General features: G+C 42.9%; 1 protein-coding gene across 3 annotated transcripts in view; it reads right to left on the reverse strand.

Annotated features, from left to right (window-relative positions):
- Positions 1-628: 628 nt before the first annotated feature.
- Positions 629-25,028, reverse strand: part of RPS6KA2 (ribosomal protein S6 kinase A2) — a 321,471-nt gene continuing 297,071 nt past the window's right edge. For all 3 annotated transcript variants that reach the window (XM_055810898.1, XM_027777485.2, XM_005230881.4), the window contains 7 exons: positions 19,806-19,895; positions 18,168-18,326; positions 16,845-17,006; positions 12,493-12,569; positions 9,925-10,042; positions 8,710-8,847; positions 629-8,314 (listed from right to left, as the gene is read on the reverse strand). In XM_055810898.1, coding sequence (XP_055666873.1) covers positions 8,189-8,314; positions 8,710-8,847; positions 9,925-10,042; positions 12,493-12,569; positions 16,845-17,006; positions 18,168-18,326; positions 19,806-19,895 — 870 coding nt within the window. In that variant the 3' untranslated portion in view covers positions 629-8,188. The remainder of the gene's footprint in view (positions 8,315-8,709; positions 8,848-9,924; positions 10,043-12,492; positions 12,570-16,844; positions 17,007-18,167; positions 18,327-19,805; positions 19,896-25,028) is intronic.

The raw sequence follows: 25,028 nt of genomic DNA on the forward strand, positions 1-25,028 counted from the left end.
AGAAATCCTATGAGTAACATATTTGAAATCCAAGTTTGCTTGGTCATGCTCGCTTGGACCAGGATCATGCAGTTTCTCCCTGTCTGGTACCACATGCTGTTCCTGTGGGGAGCCTGAGCTGGGCTCACCACCGCTGTGATGCTGCTGGACATCCACAGACGTGAACGCCAGTGTCATGGTGTGCAGGCTCAGACATGGTAACACCAGGGAAGCAGAACGAATCCCTCAAAGCAGGAGAGGTTTCTTTTGCTTTTGTGGTCACTAGTAAGTTCAGCAAGCAGAAAGGATATGCAGGCTGCTTGCCAGTGGTGAGCACTTTCCAGAACCATACCTTGGAAGTTCCTTAAGGGGCAAGGGAAACCCTCGCCAGGCAGCTTGTGTGAAAGTGCTCATTTGTCTGACAGTGAAACCCCAAATTTGTCTGCTGGGTGAACTGCCTGACTGATGTGGGGTTAAAGGCTTACTTGTTGCTTCCCAAAGCGGAGGTTTGAGTATTCAGGCTGCACAGAGGTAACAGCTCCAGATACAGTTGGAAAAGGTAACTGTGCTTTTACTGTGACCAACACATGGCATTCAAACATGGCCAGTGCTTGGGGACTGGAAAGGAACTATGCAAAAACGAGCAGAATCCTTTATTTTCTTTTTTATTTCTTTATAAAGAAAGGAAAGGATGGGCATGCCAAGCAAGCCACAGCGGAGTACAGACAAGGGTGAGCACTGAGGCTTCTCCTTGGGGGCCATCCACAGTAAACTCTTGCCCTGGCACAGTACAGCTCCCCATCCCTCCTGCCAGGAGGGACCCAGCACGCAGCCAGCCCTTCAGCACAATTGCAGCTCTTTGAAGTCAGTTTGCACAGTTTCACAATACCGTCAGCCCACGTCACATGGGGCAGCAGCAGCTGAGGCCAGCAACAGTAGCAGCAGCAACACTGGGTACAGTGCACAGAAGAAAGGGAGCAAAGAGCTCATTTGCAAACAGTAGGTAACAATATAGAAAGTCCAAAGATCATCATTCTGCTATAAAAATATTACACTTCATAAAACCATGTACTATAAAAAAAATCTATTCAGAAACGCTGGTAAACATAATAAATATCTGTACACCGGCTGCCCTTTTCATACAGGAAACGTAAAAAGCGTGAGCCTCAGAAATCATGGTTTGTAAACATGAATATGGAGCCTGTAAACAAAGTGCTAGATCATGGTTCATTTCAAGGTCAAATTCATTTAATACTACCCAAGTAAACCCCTTGCACCGTGTCGTCACCTAAAGGCCACACTCCACCACTGGGACAGGAAGGGGGACGCTGCTCTGAGCTGTCCCCTTGTTTCACTGAAGGTGCACGTGAATGAAGGAACTAATACAGCAAGAGTGAAGGAAGCAGGATTTGGCTCTGAGTAGCAAATCAGAACCAATCTTCTAGCAACTGGTTTTCACTTTCTGCACTTCAAATGCTTAATTCCAGCCTCTCCTTTCAAAATCCGCCTTTATCAAAGAGGACATGCATTTTCCTCATTTGCCTTTCAAGCTAGTCTGAAAACTGCGACTGTAAAAGAAATTTAGGAGAAATAATGGAGCACAAATTGACTGTGTAACTATGTAAGGCAAAGCAAGAAGCAGTGGTTGTACAGTTCAACACTGAACATTATGGTTTACACAACACCGGCTGATGCAGAGGGCCAAATTCTTAATTCCAGACTTTCAACACTGGGCTGCAAAAGATTTCCATGTGCAAGCCTGCACGGACACGCATGATCAGATGCCTGATTAGCTGGCTGATGTGCCTGTGTTGTCACCTGGTTGCACATGGAAATGCAAGGTTTAAGCTCACAAAACTTACGAATAATTTTACCTAAAATTTGGCTCTAAGAACTACTGTGACTTTATTTGCTTTGTAACATTCTCATTCTGGACAGGCTTCTACTCACCCTTCACCTAAATACTGAGAATTTTAGTTCTGGACACAGTCAGAACCTTACTTTTAACTTCACTTTATCTTCTGAGTTTAAACACTCAAATTTTTGCTAACTTTCAGAATACAAGAGGAAGTGCAATTGTTGCTTGTGTTATGAGCATAAACGGCCTCAAGTTATGCCAGAGGAGGTTTAGATTGGACATTAGGAAAAAGTTCTGGACCGAAAGGGCTGTCAAGCATTGGAACAGGCTGCCCAGGGAAGCAGTTGAGTCACCATCCCTGGAGGTGTTTAAAAGACGTGTAGATGTGGCACTTAGGGACATGGTTTAGTGGTGGGCTTGCAGTGTTAGGCTAACAGCTGGACTGGATTATTTTAAAGGTCTTTTCCAACCTAAATGATTCCATGATTCTGTGACATGGAGGGGGATTATGGGACTATGTTCAAACAGGAACGGAGGTACCAGAAGCAGCTTAGCCACCATGTCCCAGGGCAATACAGGGGTTCAGGAGCAGGGTTAGCTATGAGGTGAGGATACACACTTCTAAATGATATGCTGTATACTTTGAAAGAGGGAAAGAAAATGGGCTTGCACGTTTTCCTATTTTTGATGAACTACATTAAAGTATCTTATTAACATTATTTTAGGCCGTTTTATTTTAATGTAAGGAATATCTGGGGTGGTTGTCCCGGTTGTGCTGCTTGCCTGTCTTTTAGGATTCAGATACGTGACCCCGGAGCTCACATGGCTTTTGTTTAAAGGTGCTGTCTGCAGATGTTCAACAAGGTATCTTTGCTTCTAAATATTTGCTTTGGCATTTTTGCTACACATGTCTTAAGACAGCTTCAGAACACCTGAATGAAAATAGTTTTCCAGTGAAAGCTAAGATATCTTGTTTTCTGCTGTTGTAATCTGCTTTATCTTCCATGTTTGTCTGCCTCACTCCTGCTAGGGGTCTAGAAAGCTGTAGCACTCCACAAAATCAGGTATTTCCTCTGTAAAAATTGGTGATTTAAAAACAAACTCCAGGATTTTTTCTGTCCTCTTTATAAAGTCAGTGGTGGTAAAAATACACACAGTCAACATTATTTACCCATGGCATGTCATCTGCAGCCCTACACCGTCTGGTTACAGGGAGCTTCTATGAACTTGTGACTTTTCAAGCCTGGGCTTGTTCCCCCACTCCGTGCCCACAGGTTGGCACTGGTAACACGCTGCTGTACAAGTATCGCCCTGACTCTGAGCCACGCTTGGGCTCAGCTCAGCATAACTCAGAAACAGAGGGGCAGAGGTAACACTGAAGTTGTGGCCACACCGATGTGTTGACAGCACGGCTGCCAAAACAGATGCTGTTGCCTTCCTGCTGTACTCAGCCACTTGTTCTGATGCACAAACATTTGCTTTGCCCCATGGTGACCGGGATAAGGGAGGTGCAAAAGGACGGATGAGTAGCTGAGGTCAAGAGAGAGTGCCTGCCTGCCTTTTTTTGGCATCAGCACTTGCATATGCTGGCATGAGCTCTGTGGACCGGCAGCATAATAAAACCCTTGTGGCACTCATGGTTTAGGGAATGATGTAAGCCCTGGCATAATTCATACCATAGAATACACAGCAACTGCCATGCTCGACCAAGGTCTGTATGTATTTGTATGTACCAGAGCTGGGTACAAGTTGTAGAGAGATCACTGCACTACACAGACAAAGCCAGCCTGCCCCTTAGAGATCTGCATACTGATTTCTAATAGAGTCTGATCTACCCTGTAAGCCAACAGATTTACTGTCCCTTTCAAACTCAGTCCAAAACCTAGTCAACCCTAAATCTGGTTGAAAAGAGGCCCAGGAACACATCCAGGGTTAGATGAAACACAGGGACACACAATCTGTACTTCATAAGAGTGTGACATGCAACATCATGTCATGACATTGTATCACGTAAGACAAGCTTCTCCCGGCTCTCTGTGTCTGGGTTATCCCCAGTACCCAGGGCCATCTCAGGGAGCTGCTGAAGATCATTTTTGGGAGAAACAAACCAGAATTTATTATCAATGGATTTTTTTTTCCAGATGTGGGGACTGATTACAAAGTGTCTGTGAGGGTCACTTGTGGTTTGCTGAAAAAGTCAGGCTTTATAAATGCTATCTGCTCTTAAAACTTGCTTAGAAAAAATTGAACAAGTAAAAGATTCATGAGGGATGGGGGGCAGGGGTCAGCTGTCCCTCTGAGCAGCATCTCCCACACCTTTGCCATATACACAAGCTGTGGTGCTGCATAGGAACTGGGGTAGCTCTTCCCATGATCTTCTTCATCAGGAACATTTGGCTTCTTCAGAGTCCTGGAGCTGCAGAGACGGGGTCCAGCTCTGCAAAGTCTGGGGAGATGCCTCCTCCCTGCTGGGCAGACTACCCTCTACTGAGCTGAATGACAGCTTTTGAAGTGGCTCTCCAGATGAGCTGACTATGTTCTGTGACAGATACACTCCAGTATGCCTTGGACGGTCATTGCTTTGCACACATTGACGGTTCAGAAATGTAACTATACTATTTGCAATAGCCGAAGGCACTAGGTCATGTCTGGACTGATAATGTGCAAGATGGTATCTAATTCAAAGTGATTTTCAGACTTTTAGGAGTTAAACATAACATTTAATAAAAGTCCCTTAAGATTAAAAAGAGAGGAGAGAGCGAGCCTAAGCTTTTTTCAGTTACGTTTTCTCCTAGAAAGAATAAATGCTTATTGCTGAGCTATACTGCAGCAAGGAGTCTGGGAAGGAAATGCTGGTTTAAAAGCAGCTGTAGCAGTAATCAGGCCATGGCCATGCATCTTCGCCTGCATCCAGCTGGGCCAGGGCAAGTGGCGGGTGCTACCGGTCTGAAATAATGAGTGCTCGTGGCTTATTCCTCCCTCTCTGCCAGGAGCGACTATCCCTTGATTTGCTGATGCAGGCTCTTGTATTTCAGTCCAAGTGAACTGGATCAGCAAGACTGACAGCGGAAATGGTTTAATTGGGTTCATCTTGACTGAAACAGGTCAGAAAACCCTCAGAAGTGCACCTCCCGTGCACAAGCCTGGGGAGCGGGGGCTGATCTGCCTTGGGAGTGTGCGGGGATGCACAGCTGGGACAGAAGGGAGGCTGGATGGGACAGCTTCTTCCATGGATGGGCACGTCCATGGAAGCGGTACTTTATGCATACCCAGAATATGAATGGTATCCATTCCATACCCAGAGAAGGATGGTACTCTATCCATACCCAGAGTAACCACTACCATTTTCAATGTCAGATTTTCAAGAACACCACAGACAAAACTCTGCTGAGCATCACCTCAAGCGCTGACTACACTTCTATTGTCATTTGAACAAGCTGGGACAGCATTTTTTGTGTGTATGCATTTACATATACATACACATGTGCATAAATCTGGATGCACTGGCAACAAAATCTTAATAAGCAACCCCATTATATGTGATTTATAGGCTTATAAAGTAATTAATGGACATCAACATATATCATTCTGTATGTGGCCCAAACCTGGTATGGTTAATAGGTGATAACTGGTGGGTTAGAAAGAGCTAAACTGAGAAGAGATTCAAACTATTAAACTTTGGGAAGAGCAACATCCTGTAAGTTTGGCCTACAATAATATTCAGATCATTAAAAAATGCTCAAAGAACTAAGACCAAGTATATCAAGAGGGAATTGGACTGTGAAGAGAAATCAAACTGAAGCAATGAAAGATGACCAGGAAGTCTGAGGGGGAGGCAAAACCTGTACATAATATTTACAACACTCTTTCTGCCCATCTACAATACAATTACACAGACCATTGAAAATTTATTTTGTTGAAACAGCACAAATCATCTGGGACCCCAGAAAATCCAGCCCTCCCTCCTGGTTGCACTTAGCATCCTTATGCTCATCTTGCTTCTTCCAGGACAGAAGTCACTTCCAGGGAAACAGGCCTGGCAAGAGCGTTTCTGCATCAGCCAGGGTATCACCTGCCTGCAGACTCGCCTGGCAGTGTGCTGCCAGCAGAAATATATGAGACTTAACTTCTAACAAGAGGAAAAGTATAAAGGCAGCAAAAAGCTGATCCTGAGCACAGCTTAGCCGGGGGGAGAGAACGATGGGTGCTGTGTACATAACCATGGACACACACCTGCACATGTTTGCACACATCAGTCCAAGCCAATTCAGCCACTGTGTGAAGTTTCACAGCGTTGTTTATTCTAGAAAAGAGAAGGGCTTCGTGGAGAGCTGCTTTGCAGCAGTCCTCTGTGCACAGCACATAAACCTGAACATTAAATATAGGTTTAAATTATTAAGAATAAATTTAAATCTAAAAATAGGCTAATGCAAACAAACAAATTTCAGTCAACATCGGAACAGAGCTAGTTTTAGGAAGCATATTGCTATAGCAAATGCAACTCCTTGTTCCCTTGGACACTCAGAGGTGTAATTCCAGTTCAGCACCGAGATGCACATACTACCCAGCAAGGAAAAATTACCATCTCTAGCATATGAAGCTCCATGTTCACATTTTTCTTTTTTTCCTGTCACAACAGAAAAAAGCCAACACAGAACATTAGCTTTTCCCACAAAGCATCTGAGGTGAAAAAATTTACTTGGAAAAAAAAAATTAACAAAAGCAGTACAAAGAAGAATCCTGGTCAGCTTGTGACCACTATAAGCCAAATGGGGAAGAAAAAGAATAAAAAAATAGTTCACATCCGGCACCACAAACCTTGCTCGCTTGCTTTGAAGTCAGGGAATGAGAAAAAAGGTCCATTTTGCTGAGATCATTTCAACGAAGTTTTCTTTCCCTGAACCTGAAAAATCTGGGTAGTAGGGTACAGAACTTTTGTTTTATATGTATATAAATACACATGTACATATTTATATAAATATAAAAGCAGAGCATTCTTCTCATAATTTATTATTATTAAAGCTTGTAACAGAGTTAGCTGGACTCTTCAGAAGTGGGCACTCCCTGTACACAGGCGGCACAGGGAGTTTAGCTCTGCTAGAGCAGAACAGCCAGGCAGGGGCACGAAACACTGGGTGGTGGAGGCAGATTCGGGTGAGCGGCCAGGGAAGGGCAAGGAGCAATGACTGGAAGTGGCCTCACTTGCTTCAGGGTGGCACTCTGGCCTGCCAGAGCCGGTCTCGTGAGCAGACTCAGTGATGGTGTGGGAGGATGGCTGCACCGACCCAGCCAGCCCCTCGGCAGCCCAGCTGCCTTCTTCTGTACCAGCTGCTGAGGAGGGGACTGTTCCTTGCTTTTAAAAGGAGTCCCAGTTTGTCCCCAAAGCATGTGCACGCTAGTTTGCTTTGGCAGTACCACCCACCATGCTGCCATGGGTCTTTCTGCCTACTGCCCTCAAAGTCACGTGTCCCTTTCCCCTGACTCTGCTCGGTTCCCCAGCCCCCTCACCTGGTCCTCCCAGACCTCCTGCTTGCTGGCCAAGATCAGACACCTTTTCCTCCCCTGATCCACAGACTCCTGCTCACACTGTTTTACGTGAATGCTTTCCCACAGTCTTGTAAGACCCAATAATTTCCTCAGAGGAGTGAGTTTCTCAGAGGTTTTCTGCTTTCAGAACCCTCTGAGTCAGTCAGGGCTGGTGGCAAGCTCTCCTTGAGCGGTGCTGGCTTCGTTCCACAGAGGGCAGGGGCAAAGTGCAAAAGATTTCTTGAAATCAGAAGATATTTCCACCACCAACAGCTCGCTCTCCTCTTCATGTTGTATAGCACTTGTTTCAAGTTAGGTATTGTTCATGTGTCTCTGCAGCCTTCACTCTTCCTGGGGTGAGTGGAGATCAGTAGATGTCTACTGGTGACCAGCCAGGTCACTTCATCCTGATGCATGCTGGAACAGCTGAAAACGTTCAAACCTGATTGCTATCTTCATAGCAAAAAGTGCTTTTCTTGAGAAACAAAATGAAAACAGTGTTCCCATGGAATATCTTAAGGACTCAAAAACAGTATTTCCTAGGGTGGGAAGGATGAAGCACACCTACTTGATTTGGCTTTATCTCAGTAAGGAAACAGAGCTACTGGCAAAATTGGCACATCTTTGTGAAGTTGTTAAACCTGGGACCCTGGCTGGAATGTAACAGAAATGACGGAGCAAAAGAGAACTTTGCCTTACGCTGGGCTTCTGCTAGTCCTGGCGATGTCGTGTGCGGGTTGTCTGAAGAAGTTCTGCTAGCCAAGTAAAGATGAATTTCTCAAATAATAAACTGTAGGTTTTCAAAGAGGCCTTTTGGGGGTACTGCTACAACCTGGTAGAGGTAAGTCTTTTCATGCCCCGCCGCTGAGCCAGATTGGAGGACAATACAGGCTCCAGCCTTGGTGCCTGAGGTGCTCGGTTTAAAGCGAAGTAGGTGGCTGCCATTGCACCCTGTAAAATAGAGAAAGAGAGAATGCTGGGCTGAAATTCAGTTCATTGATGCTTTCCCCCTCCCTTCTCCTATACAGCTCCCTGAAAAAATGGAGGTGCATGGCTGATTTCCATGAAATGATAACAACATTTCAGCTGGCAGACATCTGGGGTGTCTCTCATTCAAAGTGGTGGGCAGCAGTATGTGCACGGAATGCCACCAGGTCATGATAATGCGGCTTGAAGTTAAAAATACCAAGCAGGTGACAGGTCAAAAACCTTTACTGTTAATACAGTGCCATATTAATTTTTAAATTACAAAAAAATCATCCTCGGTCCTCTATCATTTCCCAGAATATTTACACAAATGACAGCTCATTCTTCAAGGAAGGAAGAGGCAGGGGTATAGGATGTACCTTCACCAGGTGAACATCCTGTCTGCTGAGTTGGTTTTGAGACAGATACTCTCTGTTCACTATCCATGGATGTCTTAGGACTTGGACTGCTGTGAGGCGCTGATGAGGGTCTACATGAAGCATCTTAGACACAATGTCCTGGGTTTAAAAGGAAGAAAACAGCAAGGGAAAAAGTAATTAATAGCAGTGCAGTTTTCACTAAGATCTTCCCAGCGGCAGTGTCATCGTGAGCAAGTCCAATGGGGAGAGGAGTGCACTTCAGATATGCTTTATATTTGTTAAGGGTAAAAGTCTGTTCTTCAAAATTTTTATGTGCAATGTTCTTTCAGCTGATAACCCAGTCAAAAGATGATGTGGGTCAAAAGGTGTGTTCACCTTATTGAGTGAGTGTTAATTACTGGTGATAAACACCTAGAGAGGATGCCATCTGGAGGCATCTCCTCACTGACTCCAAAGCATGCTTACAAGAGAAACTTAGAAATTTAACATTCAGGTGGCTAAAATTCAACCATATCAGTTCTACCACATCTGAGCATTTTCATTTCAAAACTGGACATCTGATAAGAAGACCATTGTGAGGCTCATAGGTGTTGGCAGCAAGATCAGTATGTTACTAGGATCGCTTGCAGTTCAGTGGTGGGATATATCAAAGTTCTTCCATTGGATACTACCAGTTGCTAAAACTGAAATTTCTTGCAGGAATCTCTAAATCCTGTCAAAGTTTCTGATTAATGCCAGGCAACTGAACGTTTTCCTGCCCATCTACATGTCTCATAGACTAGCGTGCAGCTTCATGCCCAAAAGTCTCAGAACCAGATGAATTTTCTCTCCTGGGTTTTCCATGCTTTGTGATAGATGAGTAGCCTAAACTGTGAACTATACAGAAGTTAAAAATGCTAGCTTGTGAACTGCCTGCTCCTGGTTAGCTTTGAGGAGCAAAAAGGTGATTCACGTAGAGATCATACACTGACAACCCTACACTTGCATTCACAATTGATGGTGCTGTATTATGCTTTAGTTTAATGAAATAAACTACCATAATTCCTGACACATTATTTCATGTGGAGTGGTAGAAACATAAGGAAGCAAGTTTTTATTTCATGAGGCACTGAGAAATAACCCTTCTGACTATCTCTCTCTTAAGTTTGTTATAACTGCAAACTGCAAGCCCATTTCAGAGAACATAAAAAAAAATCCAAGAAAGTGTTCACTGACCTTTGCAGTATCAGATACTGAATCCCAGTTTCCTCCTGTAAGTGCATATTTGCCACTGCCAATCCTGGCTAGAATCTCCTCTGGGGTGTCATCTGGTCCATTTGCAAAAGGAGTGAACCTATTTAAAAAAAGAGAAAAAAAATACAGTGTAATTTGCAAGTATATGATTTCTAGGATCTAGTGCTAACTGCCACCGATTACAGGAATTTGGTTCCAGAATGGACCAGATATCACTGCTTCATTTTGACTTAATCTATACAGCCCAGTGATTCCTCATATTAAGTTGTTTGGCAGAGGAAAAGACTGATTCCTTAATTGTTTTTTAAATTTTTGTTCTCTTCCCAGTTTTTTAGGAGTGAAATATTCTTTTTAAGAGATAGACAGGTTTTTACCTCTTTAAGTGTTTTAACTTTGCTTTATTGCTAATAGAAGTACCTTGATAATGGCAAGAAAGGAGAAAAATAATAAAAGGGAGAAAGTAGAAAAAAGAACCCTTTATAATCTATTTTTCAGTGTTTTGTTAACTATAACATGCAAGTCTGTTGGGCAAAACAAATGATCTGCAATAGGCTACTTCCTGATCTAGCCAGTCAGAAATGAATAGTGACATGCACCCAGCTTTACAAAATCTGCGTCACATGCATTTGTCTTTATAAAGTGACAAGTGATACGATTTTTGCAGCTGGCTAAAATCTACCAGGCCAAATTTTACCCTGCAATCTTGAACAGCTGTGTAGGTTTTTATGTGGGTATTTTAATATTTTTCCTTCCTTCTGTCTTTTCTCTTCTGAAAACTTGCCAGTGTTTTTTAGATAGTTAAACAGTTGGTTTGGCCACAGCTTCCTATCCCACCTGGTTTCTAGAAGCAAATTCAATTCCTCATGCTGTATTTTCTAATTTTCAAAAACATTGCAGACTTCACAGAAGTTCAGCCCAAAGAGATAAGTAATATTATTCCAGTCAGGAGGGATGAATTATGAGTTAAGGACTTGCTAAAACTCCAAGGTCTGTCACTACCTGCATTCACAGGATCCCGGGCTTGTGCTCCAGTCCTGGCTGTTTGGGCCCTCTCTGCTCATAGTGATGATGGGAGCAGAATAAAATCCTGGATGCAAATAAAAGTCAGTGCCTACTAACTCTTCTCTGGTGAGGAAGAACAAGACCATCCCTAAATGCAGTCGTGGCACTGAAAAGGTCAGCACTTCTCAACTGTTTCCATTACTCTGACCTTCTCTTTTAGCACAGAAAAAAGTGAGATACAAGTTAATGGCACCTGTTGGCAAATTTAATATTCACTAAGTTATGCGATTTGTATTTCAGATTCAAATATATTTGGATTTTTGTCTTCATATATGAAAAAGAAGCATTGTGAATACAGCTAAACAAATGTAACTGTGGGTAATGTGTTGATTTTATTTTACTGATTCTGGTTGTGTATCACTGCAAATCTATGGCATTAGCCTAATAGAAACAGGTTTTTGGATATCCAAGCAGACTGCGACACGTACCCAGAAAGTCACAATATATTTCAGCTAATGGTGAATGAATTTTACTCAGGAACAAAATAGATGGGATAGAAACCTCTGGCACTTTTTCTATAATCTATGAGGCAAGAGACACGAATAACGGAAGGGTAGGGTCCAACTCTTCGTTTTCTGTATACATCTAGGAATGAATCCAAGCTTCTTGCCACAGCTGAATGATCAGGAAGCAGATTAAAGAGCTGTGAGAGGTCACCAAAAAAGTTTCAAGCTGCACTTCAAGTTGCACTTATGTGCATACCAAATGTGCACATACCAGACCTTGAGAAACTAATTTCAGGGGCCTGATAACTCCAGATTGGGTTTGCCCACTGTGTTTTCCATTCACCCCAGCACAACTTATTCCTGTCCTTCACTGCTTGTTTCAGTCTCTCTCTTTTTCTGGGTCTTTTTGTGTCAGTATTTAACTTCAGTCAACACACTGATAGCAGTATTTTTGCCAAGTACCCCCCAAAAGCTCCTGCTGCCTGTTGCTGTTCTTGCTGGTCTGTTCATGTACTTTCTGTCCTTTCTGCAGCATATTTTTGAAATATCATATGAAAACTATGTTTGGAGGTTTTTTGGGGGCCTTTAAAGTTACTCAGATACTACAGTAATATCAACAGTAGAAGAAGAATGAAGCTGAAGAGAATACATGCATTAATAGAAATGAATGAACACCCTGTTATGGATAAGGTGAACATAGTATGGCTTTTCATACTCCTATGCTCCTCTCCTAGTGTAAAACTTTCACACTTGCTTAAGTGGTGAGTGAGCCTTTCAGGAGTCTAGGTATCAGTTGCTTATGGGCACAGGCTGTTAAAAACCTAAACGCCTTGTAAAGTGTCAAAGATATTTGTGTGCGTTCTGGGGAAACTTATTCTAATTCTAGGTCTTGGCATCTACTTTCTTGCCTTATACAACTGAGCACACTTCTCAAAGGAGGCCAGACAGTTTGCTGTCTCTCTCTGTCACTCCCTTCTGGCTTAATCAGTGCTGAAGTGCTGAGCCTGCTGGAGACTGTTGCTCCAGGTAGACCTTCACTCACCCTGCCAACATGGTATACAGTAGGATCCCCAAGCTCCAGATGTCACAGGCTGCATCATAACCTTGGCGTTTAAGGACCTGTGTGAAGGAAAGAGAGAGATGAAAATAGGTTAATATGCATTCCTGCATTTTTAGCTTCTGATCTTCAAAAAGCACCGATTAGTGGCTATATCTGCTGACATTTCCAGGGCTTAACCGCATAACTGGCTTGAACATGTGGCTGCCTCAGGATCAAACTGTTCAGTAGTGGTGTGGAGCAAGGTGAAGCCCAGGCTAGAATGAGCTGGTTAGCATCCAGGTCCAGCACATCTGTCACCTCCACAGTGAGGCAGACGAGTGCAGTTTGGTGGAAGCCTCTCTGACCATCTAATACACAGCAAAGCAGAACAACATTTCAGTGTTTTAAAATGCTTCTTAAAAAAAGCCCATTAATACATATCCTCCTAACATAAAGGTCTCCCAGAACACTGTGGATGCAACAAGCATAGGGCTGAATGACAGTGATAAGCATGTCTGAGCTCAGTTTGGACTTGATACAACAAATGGATGCACACTAACACATATCTCATGTCAGACTAATAAAGATGCATGACAACTGCAAAGAAAGCTAAAAGGCTTATTCTTATCTTACTTCTGTATTCAGAAAAGTAGCCACATTTAGACTGGACATAACAGATAACAGGCTAAAACTTGATCTTTTTCCGATGGGGAAAACAAGACCCATGGTACTCAGCAAAGATCTGATCAGTAGGTTCATTATTGGTACAGGATGGTGAGCTATGGCAGTAAGGGTAAAATCTAGATTTCATTTATGCCAAGTGAATAGTAGAAGAAATGCCTATTGGAGGCAGTGCAAGCCCAAGTGAAAGTGAAGTCACCAAGTGAGGCAGCACTTAGGTGACTTAGGTGAGGCAGAGATTAGGGGAGGATCTTTGTTTCTCTGTGGCACAGGAAAGCTCAGGGGCCACCTCCAGCTTTTCCGCTTGCTGGTAAAAGCAAACTACCCTTCTGTTCATTCAGTTCAGACACACAAGGAGAATTTTGTCCTCTTCTGATGGATCAGTAGATATATTAATTTTTTGCAAAGCACATGAAAAAGGAACGTACAAAATCAGCAAGTATTTCTCTGACCTGCAGCCTTTTTACCCAGGAGTGATTTCAGCTATCTGAAGTCTATCACAGAAAAGACCAAGCACTGCTGGAAAAAACAGTTTCAGAAAATGTTGTCTCGACAGATTTTACATATGATGAGTGGTAAGGAAACCATCTGCCAGGTATGCTGCTGAGTGAACATTTGCTACCTGGAAAAAAAAACCCCAGAGAAAAAGCTGCATTTCCTCTTGTTGACAAAGCTGGTAATATTGTGCTTCTGTCCCTCTTTCCTGCACATCATATATACGCTCTCTGGCTGTTTTATTTGTTCTGTTTCTTTAGTTCCTGCATCCCTCTATTAATATTAGTTTTTATGGGATAAAGGTCTTTGTTATTTGAAAAACTGTTGTTTCTTGCTTCACCTGTGAGACAGAATACCCAACATTTATCCGCTGGTGTAGCCATTCTCATTGCTTCTTGAACAGTTACATTTTCATTGCCATTACTGTCTTCCTCCAATAACCATGGACAACCAAGTCCAAGGCAAATGACAGAAAAATGGGGCAGTGATGATATTTAGTGGAGCAGGGTATTAAGCAAGTGATTACACAACCCCCAAATGATGGGCAGCTGTTGCTGCATGTTATCGTGCAGTTTGCAACAACGCTGCCAGGTATCAGGGACATTCACGCTATGCTAGTGCCTTGGGGAAGCTTTGCTGTCAGTTACCTTTTATCAACAGCAACTTCACCCCATGGATAACAACAGGATCTAGTAAGAGTTATCAGTTAATGTTGCTGCTATTTGAAAATGTGTCCAGCAGGTCTCTGCAACTGTGATTGAAGTGAGAACACTGAGCTGGCAGGAGCAAGTGTGGGAAACCTTGGCCAAAAAGGTTAGTGTTCGATCTATGGGGCAGATGTTATCAAACAGTAACAGGCATGTGTCTTAGAAATAAATCAGTCAGGGAAAGAGCTTTGCCAAAGATGCAGTGGTGTCCTGCTCTAATGGATGCTGATGGATTTATGACCCATGAAGGGGTTTAGGTCACCTCAAGAATTCGATGGGATCCGAAATACAGGCATGAGCTGGTTCTTAGTGCCACATGTGGTAGTGCCACAAACTTCCCCTGGGTTCATCCAGTTCTGATAATGGCTGAAATATTTATCCAACCCCAACCCCCTTTACCTCTACAGGCTTTGATTTATTGGATTAACAATGTTGCAAATATAGCATTTTCTCAGCTGTGACACAAGCAGGGATGCGTATGGGTATGAAAGCTAGTAAACAGTCTCATAATTTCAAATGCAAAACCAGTAGTTCTTCAGGCATTTTGGAGGAGAACTGCAGAATAAAAAATTTTCACTTCATCCAAAAAGACCCTGCTGCATCAGTAGGGAAAGGGGAGGCTGCCTCTCCCTCCTGGCCCTGCCTCGCTCCGCGCTCCTGCACGCAGCACTGCTCGCACTAGGTGGCAGCTGCGTCTTTCTCTGGGAGAGTCTCATGTAACCCCCAAACGAAATATTTCCAAAATAAAGGGACGTCCAAGTGGGCAAACATGCCCTCCTTCCTCTGCCACTGTCCTCTTGTGTCATCAGCTCAGCCGACTTTCTGTCGCCCTTCTGCAGAGGTCGCAGCGGGGCTCACGGAATGTGGAAGTCAAGTCTAGGCTGGAGGGCAGCGTTATATCACGGGCAAAATGTAAGAGCACTTAAGGCTCTATGTAAGCCCTCTGCCAGGTCTGGTAATGTTTCAATTACTCTCCAACGTTTCCTGCACTAGCAGGAACTGTCTTACTGATCACAAATATCTGGCAGAGTGATTTCTGCTCTCAGTTCAGATCAGAAGAGTCTGATCTGAAACTGCGTTGGGCTGGCAACATTTGTCATTACAGACACAAAACAAAATGGCCCATCATGCAAAGTAGCTGCACCTGTTTTAAGTGCATTGTATCTTGGAGAAAATCTGAGTGCTTTAAATCTCGTGAACATGATTATTTTTTGGTTTAGAAACTGAACTGCTGTGATGCCACAGAACTTTTTTACGTATTTTGATAAAATTTAAATTGCTCATTCCACTTTCTAAAATGAAAACCCAACAAACAGCAATAAAATAACAAACCAATCTGTCTTGGCAATGGAAGATTTTTTGCTGAAAAAAATCTGCTTTGAATTTATATTGCTTCGGCAGTGGTCTCAGTTTAAGAAATTCTCCTGATGCTGGAAGGGTGTGATTCCTTTAACTTTTGGTACCATGAAAGCACCTTGTACAGAAAGATCATCCGATTTTCCTCTTCCTGGTTACATACCATATAGATTAACATTAGATGGAGGAGAGTTACGGGGAAGGAAAGAATGCAGAATGATACCGACTGAGAGAATGGTATTTGGCAGTAGAGGACAGATGAAATATTGAAAGGCAATAGTTCTGCATTTTTCTTGTAAGGACCGTAACAAGCAGAGGGAGACACACATCTGGAGTTGTGTATTGCAAATACTAAAATTGCTGATAAGCATCGCTCCAAGAAATGGACAATTACCCAGGAAATTAACCTCTTGCTCCTCCATCAGAAGGAAGCAGCTATAAACAGCTCAAGGGTCTAATACAGCAAACATCCCAAATAATTCAAACAGCTGTGGGACCCAAACCCACTCCCATGGGGCTGCGTGAAAGGAACAGCTCTTGCCAGTGATGCAGAGCCACCTCTCCACGTTTGGGGCAAGCTGTTTGGTCTTCCTCCATTTCCCCATCTGTAAAAACAGGAAAACGGCCCTTTCCTACATCCCCCATAATAAGAGGGATTGGTAGTAGGAAAACCCAAGAGGAGAGCTGTTTCTATAGCTCAGTGAAGTCAACAATAAAACTCTCACTGACTTCAGCGTGCAAGGACTTAATGCATGGATTTTTCTTTTGATTCTTATTCAAGTTTTCCCTCTTAAGTTTTATCCTGTTCTGATGCAGTGCCCTAGAGGGGAAACAGCCTAAGCAGAAGCAGCTAGAGAGAAACCTGGTATTTATCGTACTATGAGCCAAAGCATCGTGTATGTTGGTCCAAGACAGACACCACCTTCTGTCGGGAGAAAAACAACTGCCCTGACAAGACCAGGAATAGGAAAGTTATGGTAACAGAGGCTGTGCAAGTGCTGGTAGCCTGGTTCCTGCCTTGCTGCTCTTGTAGAGGCAGTGAGGAAAAGGGAGAGAAGTAGGAAGAACTGCTTCTTGGACATGTGTGTTACTCACAGCTTTGAAATGCGATCCTACCTCAGGGGCGACAAAGTTGGCCGTGTAGCAGGGAGTCATGAGCAGCCCGTTCTCTGCTCTCAGTTGCTTGGCAAACCCAAAGTCACAGATCCTGATGGAGTCTGGGTTTCCTGACTCATCCATGTAGAGGATATTACTTGGCTTGAGATCTCGGTGCACCACCTTAGCAAGAAAGCAGTGAGTAACAGGTGAGGAGAGGAGGTCAGGGAGCATCCAGGCTTGGCTGCCATTTCTGGTCTGCTGGTTGAGGTAGGTCAAGAGCTCATATTTAAGTTTTGGAGAAAAGTTGCTTTAAAAAGCCTTGGGCAAATGAAGGGGAAAAAAAGGTTAAAGCCTGCTAAATCAGAAAGAACGTGTCTGACAGCCTCTGCTGGTGTGTTAAGATGGAGACTGCTACTCTAAGGAGGGACACCTTTCCCAGGGGCAGTCAGAGGGCGTTGCTGTACAAACACCTCAGTGTCAGAGTCTCCTGGAACCTGAAAGCCCTAAAACATTCAGTTGAGAGGCAAAGAAGAAAGTGTGTAAGGGTCTTCCTGCAACTGTCCACATGAGTGGCTCACACACAAAAGGAAGGTTTCTTTTTTCCCTAATTTCCAAATGTATTCACAAAAGTCCTTTCTGTAGGCACACAACTTCAAGTGGCTGTGTTTTACCAGACATGCTGCATTTCCGTTGTGGGATAGCAACCTTTATTTTTTATAGCAAGACTGAAAAACTATCATGAAAACATAAAAGCCTAAGCACAAAATGCACTTGTTTTAACCGTGAAACAGAAAAAGCAGCAGATATTTGACTAGTCATCCAAAGTGCTTGTCTGTGAAAAGTGGGAAAGGAGAGATTTTCAAACTACCATATATAGAGAGCTTAGATTTTAAAAGCCAGCTCTTTAACAGCATGTCAGAATCCTTTCCCATCAGCTGCTCAGACTGTCACTTCATTTGGAAAGCTGACCATTTGATTTTATTACCTATCTGCTGATTCAGCTACCCTATTTGGAATTCTGTTAAAAGATCAGGTACTGCAACAGTGACTGTGATAAAAAGTAAAAAAGCAGTATCTCATCAAGGTACGTGAACTTGAAAATCAGTGTAGTTTGGGAGTGAAGATAACCCTTCAACATACTGCAGTTCAGTTGGGAAAGGAGTGAAGAGACCGTGAACCTATTTCACAAACCAAATGGAATTATAAATATGGAGAAAGATTTTTTTTTGGGGGGGAGAAAAAAGTATATAGATTTCAGAGAAGACAAATCACAGCTATTTGCTTTTTCTGTAAGTCAGATTTTAACAAGGTTGAGCAGACAGCCAATAAAGCAGTGCTTACACCCTGAGAGTGCAGGTAGTCCACAGTCCTGGTGATGGTGCACAGCACCGCACTGGCCTCCCGCTCTGAGAAACACTTCTGCCGAAGAATGCGGTCCAGGAGCTCACCTCCCCGCATCAGCTCCATCACAAGGTACACGTATTTCCCATCATCATAGACCTGGAAGAGCAGTAGAATAAATGTTTATTTTGGACTCGTTAACTTGGTAAAGGTTGGTCCTTTAATCACAGTGTTGGCTTGCTTGTGTGAGATGTTGGAAGAAGAAAATGTCAGCTAATGTGCGGGAAATGTGCTTATTACACGTAACAACAAAAAAGGCAACTTTATAAAATTACTTTACCATTACTTTTTTCTTGTATCTGTAGCAACTCACTGATTTGTCCACACAGAAATGTAGCTTTCCTGATCTGCTATCTTGTCAGCAGAGTAGACTAAGCTGCTGAAAGCAGCACCACCTCACACAGCCTGAAATGTCTGCTGGCTTTCACTCAAGCCTCCTTCTCAGTAGTGTTTTCTCCTTCCACTTCTAAATGGTAACATTTGCCATTTCAAATATCAATATTTCCCTTTGAGTCATGATCAGCTAAATGAACTGTATTATTCTGTTGGCCAAGACCTCTTCCAATGACATTATATAGTTTATATTTGCAATTCTGGTGAATATATTGTTGACATCAGCCACAAGATGTATTTACCTTCAGCGTCAATTGCAAGGGGTGAGGTATTTTTTGTCTAAATTGGAAGACAGCCCCTTTCATGTCATAATCCTTTATCTAGACTGCAATAACAGGCGGTGTTATAGTCATCAATGCTAAATGTTTTTGGAAAGGAATATGATACCTCTTTTGCATTGATTTTAAGATACTCTTTTAACAGGAAATGAATTAGGTGAGACTTTCCTAAGGGCATGTGATTAGAAATTTTTTGTACACTTCTCTAAGGTCTGAACCATAACATACTGGCCACTGACACCAGGAGGATTTTGTTCTGTAAACTCTGAATCTGGCATGATGTGGACAATCCTAGGTGAGGCTGCAGGCAGCGTAAGTAAAGCATCTCTGACTAAAGGTTGTTACTGCATCCAAGCATTGCAAAGGCTGTTCTTCGTATGAAATGCTGAAGAAAGATGCCTTCGTATCTTCTCAGGCTGCTTGAGTAGAATGTGCCAGGCTCCCTGGCATTAAAACACTATCAGGGGAAAGAAACCCTAGAGACTTTGTGAGCTGTCCTCTTCCCAACAATGCAGATACCACAAGCTGCATGGGAGCGGGTGCTGCTCGTGAAAGCGTGTCCCCTGCCCACCAGCACACTGTGTACGCAGAGGCTTGCTCCCAAACACCCAGCCAGGGAGATCTCGCTTCTGAAAAGTGCTGCAAAACCAAACACATTTTGTTATTCTCCAGCACTGTGCCCCTTTGGTTTTATTATAGTTGGTTAGACAGTAACTGAAGAATCTATAACCTGACTGGTCTTTCAACTGCTATCCAGCAATTTAAGTCACTTTTTTCCCCCTTTATTTCAATGGGTCTGGTTTTAGCTCTGACCTTCAAGCGAAGAATTTTCCAGACATGAACTAGAAGGTGACCCTGACCATAAGGTGAAAATCTTTTAATGCTGAAGTGCTCAAAGACTACTCACATCTTTAAGGGTAATGATGTTTGGATGCTGTCCATATCGCAAGAGGATCTCAATTTCTTCAGAGGGATCTCTCTTGCTCTTATCAATTATCTGGAATAAATGAAGCACAGTATAGTAAGATATCAGCTAGCAGCACTAAACACAAACCAAGCAATTTCTATAGTTTAAACAAATCAATATTTAAAAATCTTCTATTAATCATAACTGTAGGAAAGAACAGCTCAAACCCTGTGCAAATGACAGCCAAGCTGATTATATGCTAAAACCAGATAGAGCAATAATTTAGATTCTGGAGGCGTAGGCCCTCTTTTTGATGCCTATAGTTTTGTTTGCCCATAAATAATGGCAGTTAAAAGAAGCATCATTTATAAATCAAACAACCTGGAGAGTTTTAAAATAATAATAGTTTTAAAATGACCTCTTTGATGTAAAAAATGGATATGTTCATAATATTGGCATATGCTCATACATCTGCTGATAAATGAATGGAAATGACTTATCGGGTGGGTTTGTCAGAAATGAAAATGTGTAGACATTTACTGTCAGAGAAGATCTGAGTTGAAGCTATTGGTATCACTTGGCTCTTCAGGCCATGCTGTTGTGATGAACAAGAGAGCGGCCAGGGATGGCGTTTGGCCACGTAACCAAACTCTTCCCATTCCTAAGCTAAAGAGAAATCTGTTTTATATATCACTTCTTTGTATTCATCATCTTTTGCTTTAGCAAAGAATATAGTGAGACATTAAAACTTTATAGTTTTATAGCAGCAGATCTCAGAAAAACATGACACCTCTTGCTTAGAGAGCATTACTGCATGGAAAGGCTGCTCTTCGGATGGCACTTCTCAAATGCTAGAGAACAGCAGTAAGAAATCATGCCAAAATACTGTACTCCTATGAGTTTTCAGTAGAATGAGTCTTTTGCCGTTCCCTGTGCAGTTGCATTTGAGATTCCAAAATACTGAGACCTCGCTTGGATTATTTTATAGCTAATTTTTGTTTCATATTTATCATTTAAATCTGTGAAGGGAGAAATATTAATCAGTACTCTCAACTAGGCAAATGATCAAAGCTCTTTGATTGACATCCCAAATACAGGTAATAGGAGCACTGATGAGAAGTGCCATCCTCAGAGGTTTCATAGTTGCCATGACTGGCATGCATTTGCAGTGATAATGATGTTGCAATGCAGTTGTCCATGGTTGAGGTATGCATTTGAAGCCATATCAGTGTTTTGATTTTGAATTAATAGCAGCGTGACAAGTGAAAGTGCAACAGGGGGCTGATGCAGGTAGATGGCTGTTGTCTACATTTGAATAAACAAAAGAAAAACCTCAAAAACAGGTGAGTGGAAAAAATTCTACTAGCATTTTCTCCTTAGAATTCTGTTGTTCTCCCTGTTTAGTCAAGACATTCTGAAAAAGCCAGTGAAACCCTGATTGAATGACTCCTCATAAATACAACCACAGTGACTGAATGTGTCCCACTCAGCCAATAACTCTAACATATAAAAACATCCTCAGGGCCACTTCCTTGGCTAAACTAATATAGCTCTTGTAAAGTTAATGGAGTTACGCACATGTGCGCCTGTTAGGATCTGCCTGCCTTGTACAAACCAGCACAATTTACTGCAGCAAGTATTACTACCAATATGTAAAGTACTACTGTCACTACGGCACTGTAGCAAGCAGTATATTCCAGATTCCTTTTTTCTTGTATTTTCCTGTCAAAGGAAATATCCAGAGCTGTGGAAAATTTTAAGTAACTATTAATAATGCAGGACTAGAAATGTATATATATGGCCTGCAAAAAATGCAAACCAAAAATATTCTCAGCTATTGACAAAAACCTCGAAATAACATAACCTGAAGCAGTCTGCTACTGATTTGGTAGCAACAGCAGCAGATGATGTGTAATGCTTCTAATTCACAATATGCTATATAAATCACAAGACAGTCCTCCTAAATATGCATGCTTTTTGCTTTAATGTGTGCACAAGCTGCAATACAGTGATTAAATGGACAAGCTGCTCCAAACCACAGAACAAGCCATTTACAGAGCTGTGAAGGGACCTGCTAAATTCCTCTCAGCGGTCTGGTTGGGCAGACCAGAACAATTTTTTTCCCTCCACGGTGGGAGACTGTCACCCTGACGGTACCTCTTTTCAGTGTCCCTGTGGCTTACCCTTGGCCCACGACTAATAAAGTAGCAAAGGAGGTAGCTGCTCTGACTTTAGCAGAAATCTCTCTTCAGTTCGACTGGCTGCAGTACACACACTTGCATTAGTCACGTGCTGCAATGGCCACAGAAGCTCCTTACCCCATTCTTCTGGTCATACCCCATTCTCCTGGTCTTCCAGGAGCCTTCAGAAAATGTTTTGGTGTGTTGTTAAAACTCACACCAGACTTTCCAAAGAGGGAAGCTGCCATGTCAGTATGGTTCGGCTGGTGGTTGCTGCCTCCTGTTGTGCCCCGAGGTGTTCTCATCACAACACGAGGTGCTGCATCCCCAGAACATCTGCAAATCTTGCCCCAGCCTAGTGCCAAAATGATCTGCAGTAAAATGCAGGCCCAGGGCTCCTTACTGAACACAGGAGCTAAGGAAGATGCACCATGGGCTCCCAGCGATATTCACAAGTAGTTCTGATGTTCTCAACAAGTATCAGATTAAATGATTTTGTAAGTGAAAAGGAGTGGTTTCACTAGACAGGTGTTATAAGCACTTTTTGTGCAGCTGTACTTTCTGATTTTCAGTGTGTTTCTGTATATAACACGGAGGAAAAGCATGCTCTGAGCACCTTGTGCAGACACAGCAGGAGGGAGGCAGGATGGATGCAGCCCCAGCATGGCTCCCTCTGCTCTCGCCAGCCAGCTGCCCAGACTGCTTGGCCTCCTGGCAAAAGCACAGGGCTTCTGCCACGCTTGTGCAGTAACCACGTGCTTCTCCAGACAGCAACACACACGCTTCTGGGCACAAGAGTCCAAAATCACCGTGGAACACCTGGTCCACAATCCTACATGCTTATCTACACACACATCTCCCTTCCTGGATGGGTCAATGCCAAGATACATGAAGCAGCCACGACTGTAATTTGAAAAGCGTTCACCAAGTCAGACTTAGAAATTGTCAGAGAAGGTGAGGGAGACATTACAAAGTCTATCTTGAGGTTGTACTCTGCCTCCTGGAAACACACCAAGGTGCTCTTCTTGCTAGTCCTTTTCAGGGGGCACCTGGCAATCATCTGCTAGCTCCTCAGGGCTATGCTGCCACTGCATTGAGTGCTGGTGCGCCCCCCCCCCCCAGGATCTCCTCGGGTGGGGAAAGAAATGCGCTTTCCAGAGGGCTTTGACTGGCAGTGAGCCATTACCAGAGCAGACATCCATACCAGGCACTTGGCTCTCCATTTCGGTGTTACTGTTCCTGCTTTGGAGTTTAATTAGCTCTAATTTTTGAAGATCAACTCTATTGACAGCCTGTGTATGGAGAGGTTTTAGGTTTGCCCGCAGAATTCAGTCAGTGTAGATTGTGTAGACCAGACCACAGCATATGTGGCACTTCCCACTCAACGGATGTAGCAGTTAGGTATGGTCCTCAAATTAATCTTAGGACCCATTTGCCCAGAGAGACCCCACAAGGATAGCCTGTTGTTGGCTACCCTTCTTCAATGAGGACCAAAGGCTCTGGATTCTTTCCTACCTATATACTGGAATCTACAATGCTAAAACCAGAAAAAACCATTAAATGTTACAGATTTGGATACAGGAACTGCCATACTCTCCTCAGACTTCCTACCTGAGACCACACATGGCCACAGCATGTGACACAGTGTCTGCTCTTGCTCAGAATGAATACTGTCAGTTAATTTTTTTGCTATCTAGTAGCTTTCAAGCTCTACTGCTGGATGCTGGCAAGATAAATATGTCTTTCTGAATTTTAGATAGGCAATGACACTCCTAAACCCTGATTAAAAGCTGAGCAAAACTATGCAATGTCTAAATATTTCATGTAGTAACAAAGAGCATTTGCTATCCTGGTCACTGTTTCCTCTGAGACATTGTGTTTTGCCTGAAGACAGACTCTTCCCTGTTCCTCTCTGTGACAGCCTGTGAACCTCCTGCAGCTTTTCCTGTGCAAGGAACGCTGTCTTTTCTTTAGCAAGCTCATTCTGAGTTGAACTCAACTAAAATGTATACACAAACATCCTCTGTTACAGAATGAAGGGAAGATTTTCTCTGCTACTAGTGCGGAGGTTTAGTATGTAATTATGCTACTTTTCTGTTTATCTCTGTAGATGTGTGATGAAACGCACCAACCCAGAAAGCCATCATATTGTATAATTAACTTAACTGAAAAGGTAACAAGAGTTCTGTTGTACTTTGGCACATAAGAGCCATGAAGCACAGACGTATTCTGTTGTCCTTCAGAAAAATAAGAAACTGAGCCATACAACAAAATAGACTTTTCTCTATGTATTGGACACCCAGGGATTGCTTAGAAACTCATCAGTAGATGAAACAATTCCAGAGTAAAATGGTTCCAACACATGCAGTAGTGTCCTTTGTTCTAACAGGGGACTTGTGTGTTCTTTGACTATCACATCCTTTGCGTATTTCACTATCTGAAAGAAAAGGTGCCTTTTCTTCTGCAGAATTTAGGGTAAGAACCTCATGATATTTTTAAAATGAGTTGAGCTCCATCACAGGGCAATACTGAACTCCTCTATCAAGGGAGAAAGGATCAGAAGAGAATATTTTCAAAATCCTGATTAATGCATTTGGCCAGTTTTTACAGGTCTTTTTACAAGTCTTTTGCATGGGAAAAAACCCCACCAGATTCTCCCTCACTAGAGAGTTTTCAATGTTTTTACCCTTGCCAGAGTGGACTGATGAGTATGAAGGAGTGTATCAGTCCAGTTCTGTGTGGGTAAAGCCTTGCTGAAATCGGTGTACCAACTATATAGACAGTATATATTTATATCTGCTTGTTGCAGCTTTGTGAAGGTATTCATATGCCCTCTGACTGTGTAGATAATTTTCTTCTGGATTTAGTTATTCCATTAGCAGATGTTACAGTTCTCAGCTGTTTGATACCATCCACCAGCTGGGATTTACAGCCTTCACAGCCCTGCCAAAGAAACGGTATGTGTGAGCACTCCCTAATCTGCTTTCACAGAATTAGCCCTGTTAATACAAATTGCACTTTCAAGCAGCCAAAATTAACCTGG

The sequence above is a fragment of the Falco peregrinus genome, chromosome 7, assembly GCF_023634155.1.
Source record: "Falco peregrinus isolate bFalPer1 chromosome 7, bFalPer1.pri, whole genome shotgun sequence".
NCBI lineage: Eukaryota > Metazoa > Chordata > Aves > Falconiformes > Falconidae > Falco > Falco peregrinus.